We start from the raw sequence: 6,419 nt of genomic DNA on the forward strand, positions 1-6,419 counted from the left end.
AAATGTGACTCTGGAGCACAAAACCAGTCATAAGGGTCAATCTGAAAGCTGAATAAATAGCTTTCCATTGATGTATGGTTTGTTAGGATAGGACAATATTTGAAAGTCTGGAATCTGAGGGTGCAAAAAAATTAAAATATTGAGAAAATCATCTTTAAAGTTGTTCAAATTAAGTTCTTAGCAATGCATATTACTAATCAAAAATTAAGTTTTGATATATTTACGGTAGGACATTTACAAAATATCTTCATGGAACATGATCTTTACTTAATATCCTAATGATTTTTGGCATAAAAGAAAAATCTATAATTTTGACCCATACAATGTATTGTTGGCTATTGCTACAAATATACCCCAGCGACTTAACACTGCTTTTGTGCTGCAGGGACACATATTGTGAAGAACATCCAAGTGAAGCAGCTTATTAAAGAAAAAAAAAAATGGATTGAGATGTGCTCCTATCCACCAGTTGACTCAATTTTTAGATATTACTGGAAGATCCAGTTAAGACATTTTTATTAAACTAGGCCCGTGTACTGAACAAATCATTCAATATTTTTCAGGAAATTCAGACAATAAATGCCGTTTTGGCGTGACAGATCTCTGTATAAACACTTCAGTTCTAACGGCATCCCTTCTTCTTTACTAGTAGCTTTAACGTGAAATAAACATGAATGAACATCTCACGCCTCATGTAACTAACTGCTCAGTGTTTCACTCGCAGAAGGAGATTAAAACAGCTTGTAAATAAAGTGTCACGTAGCATTTCATCTACCTCAGGCAAGTCATCAGTTGCTAGAGAAATCAAGTCTAGAGAAGAGCATTTCGCTACATATTAGACTAGGCTATATACTCATATTTTGCTTTATCTGTTAGTGGTGTCTTAATCTTGTAGTGTATATTTAAATAAATCTTTTATGACGCAAGTTATGATAGAAAATGATTATATTTCAACAACAACAAATAGAAATTGTAGACTATAATTTAGAAGTTAATTTAAAAACTGCATTGAGTGCAATTTACATGTTTGCATACAATTTTATTTCGAATGTTGATTAATTACAGTTAAAAATAATAATAAAATTTAAGTTTGGGCTCTGTTGTTAATTGTAACCTTATAGTAATATAAAAGGGCTCGCTATAGTTTGCAGAAGCTGAGGTGGATTTTTATTTTTCCTATAAATTTATTTTATTTTATTTTGAGGTAGATTAAAAAAAATATTAAGAAAAAAAAAGTAAATAAATTTCTCTGAGAAAAAATTTAATTTCATGAAAATTTATCATTTTCATGATAATTGAGATTTTCACCTCTTTTACCATATAATTAAATCCTTTTTTAAGGCTGTTTTCTTTGCTGTTGTTGTGACTAAGACAGTGTTGAGTGCAATTTACATGTTTGCATACAATTTTATTTTGAATGTTGATTAATTACAGTTAAAAAATAATCATAAAATTTAAGTTTGGGCTCTGTTGTTAATTGTAACCTTATAGTAATATAAAAGGGCTCGCTATAGTTTGCAGAAGCTGAGGTGGATTTTTATTTTTCCTATAAATTTATTTTATTTTATTTTGAGGTAGATTAAAAAAAATATTAAGAAAAAAAAAGTAAATAAATTTCTCTGAGAAAAAATTTAATTTCATGAAAATTTATCATTTTCATGATAATTGAGATTTTCACCTCTTTTACCATATAATTAAATCCTTTTTTAAGGCTGTTTTCTTTGCTGTTGTTGTGACTAAGACAGTGCTTTTCAATGAGGAGCGTTAGTATGAATGACCTAAAATTATTTCATTATATATTAAACATAAAAAATAAAAAAAAACATTAAAGAATGCAAATGGATATCATTTTTTTTTTACCACTCAATAATTGTTTTTACTTAAGATCATACTGAATCATAATGTTGCCTCTTCTGGAATCATAAAATGAATCATAGTTAATATCAACACTCTCAGTTTCTGTTCATATAGATTGAAAACAAGCAGCTTTCTCATAATTACAGCAGATGAAATATCTGAGCCAATACGGAGATCTTTGAATATTGTGTTGGACAATGAAGGTGTTCAAGTCAAAAAGGTAACATGTAAAACAGGAAACATCTTTACATGTAAAACGAGTAACAGCGTATTTTTGTCCTCCATAACAGCTCATCCTTAAATAACAGCTTCTTTGTGTCGCGCAAACAGTTCAGATCAGACTGAAGGATCAGGGATCTTGTAGAAAGCACACTTAAGCTGCTGGTTTGTAATGTTTTGAGAGCGGCAGTCACACACACTCATGCACACACACACTCTCTCACACACACACACACACACACACTCTCTCACACACACACACTCACACACACACACACACACACACACTCTCTCACACACACACACTCTCACACACACACACACACAGGAACAAACACAATCTGCCACATTTGACTTGATCTATTTTTGACTTGTGAAAATCACGTTTGCAGGACACAACTCAAAAGATCAAGCCAATGTTGATTCCTCATTATATAACCCCTTTAACATCACACACTCTTCTATTTAGATACAAATATGTGAGCCTGCAGCACAAAAGCAGTGTTAAGTCGCTGGGGTATATTTGTAGCAATAGCCAACAATACATTGTATGGGTCAAAATTATCCATTTTTCTTTTATGCCAAAAAATCATTAGGATATTAAGTAAAGATCATGTTCCATGAAGATATTTTGTAAATGTCCTACCGTAAATATATCAAAACTTAATTTTTGATTAGTAATATGCATTGCTAAGAACTTCATTTGAACAACTTTAAAGATGATTTTCTCAATATTTAGATTTTTTTGCACCCTCAGATTCCAGATTTTCAAATAGTTGTATCTCAGCCAAATATTGTCATATCCTAACAAACCATACATCAATGGAAAGATTATTTATTCAGCTTTCAGATGATGTATAAAGCTCAATTTCATAAGATTGACCCTTATGACTGGTTTTGTGGTCCAGGGTCACGTGACCTCTTTAAAATCACACACTTCTATTTAGATGCATTGAAAAGAATGAAAAGGAAACGGCGGATACCCAGAGACTGCTTGGTCTTGCTGATGTGGACGGTGGTGAGCTCAAACTCTTCACGGGTGTGTTTCTCACATACAGACTCCACCGCAGGGGACACGGTTGAACTATGGGACTTCTTCAGGGAAGCGAAGACCTGTGAGAGCAGCGGCCTCTTGTGTCGAGGCGCGTCCACTACAGTGAACAGCACATCTGCTCTCCTCTCTGAATGTCCGTTCCTGCGGCTGAGAGCGTCTTCCAGCGTTTGGCCGGAGTCTGGACGCGTGTTCTCTGTCAGCAGCCAGTTGGGAAGCAGCGCAGACGTCCTGGAGGAGGCTAATGAGTCTGAATGACCATAAGGAACGTCCAGTAACGGGCTGAAGGCTCTGGACTCGTTCTGGTCTTGACAGCAGGACAGACGCAGCTGCTCCAGATCTTCCAGAAGCTGTTTCTGTCTCTCAAGATCCTCCGCGGCGTGAAGCTCAAATCCACCGTGCAGATCTGAGGCAGAGAGAGGCACACGCTTTCCATTTATCATTTGGAATAATGTGTGTTGATAAATAGCGCACAACAAAACCAGCAATGAGTCTGAACCGGTTTGTGATTGTGTAATCTTCAAAGACATTCGAACCCAGCTGGCATTTCAACGGTTTATTCAAGGGTGAATGTTACATTTGTTTCAGTTTCACAAACAAAAACAATTATAAAACAGAGTTCCGGTGCTTGATTCTGATTGGCTGAGCCGCGTTCAAAGCTGTTGTAAATGACTCTACAAAGTAACATACACCTTTGTTTACGTTTGTCTGTTGCTCGGCAACCACTTTGTTGGAACCACAACTGTTTCTGAGGAGCTACATTGTTTGGTGGAAGAATACTGTTTTTATTAATATCATTACACTTTATTTGCTCTGTTTTATTTTGTGAAACCTTACTACGTATATGGAATAACCGTTTTATAAAAGCAATAAGCCCCGTGAAGCTGTGGTTTACAGTGAATTTATAACAGCTAAGGGGGTTTTCGTGGAGTACCTAACAACACCCTTTAGCTGTTATAAATTCACTGTAAACCACGGCTTCTTGGAGCTTATTGCTTTAATAAACCTGCAGTGTTCAATGTCTTTTCAAAACATTTTCAGTGTTGATTTACAGGCATTTTTTTAACCTTTTTACATTAAACATGGTTTCAACATTCTCTCAACACAGAAACAAATGGCTTTCACCACACTGAATAGTTTCAGTTTTGCCATTTTGTTTCACTGTAACTTCAACAGATCTCTGCTGTTGATTTAGAAATATCTTGTAAACCTTTTTACAACCCTTTAGCATTAAACATTGTTTCAACTTTCTCAACTCTACTGACATTTTCAACCACATTTCAGTGTTTGAATGGTTTCAATTCTGAAAATCAAATTGCAATTTAGTTTGTTAAATTTCAACAGATCTCTAGTGTTGGTGTAGAAGAATTGTTTTAACAATCCTTTAAAATAAATGTTTTTTTTTTTTTTTCAACTTTTGAAAACTATTTTAACCACATTTTGACATTGGTCGGTTACATGATGGCTGAAAGGTTTTTTGTTTTTTTTTTAACCGGAAGATATAATATACAGTAGATATAATGTGAGAAGAACTGACGCTCACCTGGTACAGGTGTGACGAGGTGGCGTCGGGGGGCGTGGCCTGACTGAGGAGAGCGGAGAGGAGAACTTCTGCCTAATTAAAACACGAGACGAACCTAGTGAACTATGAACCACTGTCAAGATTGTGCATTATTATTTGAAGATTGATAACTTTACGTGAGCGACTCTTCAGAATATCATAAGCGTCTTCTTCAAATGGAGACACCATGCTGTTGAAGAGCAGAAGATCACTGGAGGACACGAGCGATCTGAGAGGAACAGAGACACATGAGCTTCAGTGAAACTACAGTCACTTCTGCACACATCACCTCTCAAACAACAACAACAACGTTGGGAAGGTTACTTTGGAAATGTAATTGGTTACAGATTACCCTATATAAAATGTAATAAGTAGTGTAACGATTTCAATTCCTTTATTATGTAACTGATTACATTTGTTTACTTTTTGATTACTTTTCTAAATTTGTAACGAATGTTTTCAACTGTTAATCATTTTGAAATAAACCAGGCAATAAACTCAACACTGATTACTGTCAGACTTTCAAAACCCTTCATTACTTGAATTAAGGTTATAATTAATTAATTAATTTTAAAGCACAGCCACCACAAGACTTTAGCGCCACCTTTTACTTTGAGATCGCTCTGAGGTTAAATACAGATTTAATATCATAAAAACTAAAGTTTAATAGCTATGATGTTATTTTTTTTAATAAAAATCTTCTCTAGCTATGACAGAAAACACTGACATCTAACAATGCCTTGGCAAAAACTGTTAATCTTAAAAAATAAAGCATAAACAAATAAAACGGTTATCGAGTAAGTATGTGTCCTATTCTGTATCCTAAACATTGGTGTTTCATATTTTAGAGCAGTCAGTAGGGCTGGGTTAAAAAAAAATATATATAGATATCTCGATTTTAATCGATTCTCATTTTTACGGAACGATATCGATTCTTAAATCACAAGAATCGATTAGTCTAGCCTGTGTTCAGTTAATGGACAGAACGTTGAAGGGCACTTCCCATGCAATATATCGCAATAAGCATTGTGCTTTGGTACTTTTAATATGAAACAAAGTCTCAGATTTTGGCGCTGTTTAATGTGGAGTGACAGATCGCTGTAGTGCCTCAGATCAACAGACGTGAACTGATCATCTCCTCCGCTTTAATACTAGTTATAGCACAAAATAAACATGACTAAACATCCGAAGGCAAGTTAAAAGAGAGTACAACTTTACATCTCTTTTTAACAGAGATGCTTAAAATGCTTCAGACAATAGGGCCTTTCGCACCGCTTTAGTTCCAGAACTAAATGCCTTTTAGGCACTAAAACGTTTATGAATAAAGCTCTCTGAAAAAAATGTGACCCTGGAGAACAAAAGCAGTCTTAAGTTGCTGGGGTATATTTGTAGCTAGACTTGTGCCGGTATTCGGTAATGCGATATATCACGGTAATGAATATGCACGATATTGTTATCGTGGGCACCTCTAAATACCGTGAATAATTATATATTACAAATTATTCAGAATTTTGAATGCATTTTAAGAATACTTTTCCCATCAACTGGTCAAAATGCACAACACCGCCGTATGCTGCATGAAAGATGCGTGCGCACTCTGATGTAAACAAGCGCGGACGAGAAGCACATGGCGGAACATGTGAGAGACGCTCTGGATGAAAGCGCACTTTCACTCTCTGACAGCAGATGGCGCTAAACTGCAGAAATAATAATAATAATAATAATAATAAT

The 6,419-nt window shown here is 35.1% G+C and overlaps 1 protein-coding gene across 2 annotated transcripts in view; it reads right to left on the minus strand.

Moving 5' to 3' along the window:
• The window catches only part of pdzd7b (PDZ domain containing 7b), a 25,467-nt gene that overhangs the window by 1,990 nt on the left and 17,058 nt on the right, over positions 1 to 6,419 (minus strand). For both annotated transcript variants that reach the window (XM_016522759.1, XM_016522752.1), the window contains exons 12-14: positions 4,826 to 4,917; positions 4,671 to 4,742; positions 3,060 to 3,533 (exon numbers count right to left, since the gene is read on the minus strand). In XM_016522759.1, the coding sequence (XP_016378245.1) occupies positions 3,060 to 3,533; positions 4,671 to 4,742; positions 4,826 to 4,917 (638 nt within the window). The remainder of the gene's footprint in view (positions 1 to 3,059; positions 3,534 to 4,670; positions 4,743 to 4,825; positions 4,918 to 6,419) is intronic.

This window comes from Sinocyclocheilus rhinocerous, unplaced genomic scaffold (genome assembly GCF_001515625.1).
Source record: "Sinocyclocheilus rhinocerous isolate Xijiao unplaced genomic scaffold, SAMN03320098_v1.1 scaffold3237, whole genome shotgun sequence".
Taxonomy (NCBI): domain Eukaryota; kingdom Metazoa; phylum Chordata; class Actinopteri; order Cypriniformes; family Cyprinidae; genus Sinocyclocheilus; species Sinocyclocheilus rhinocerous.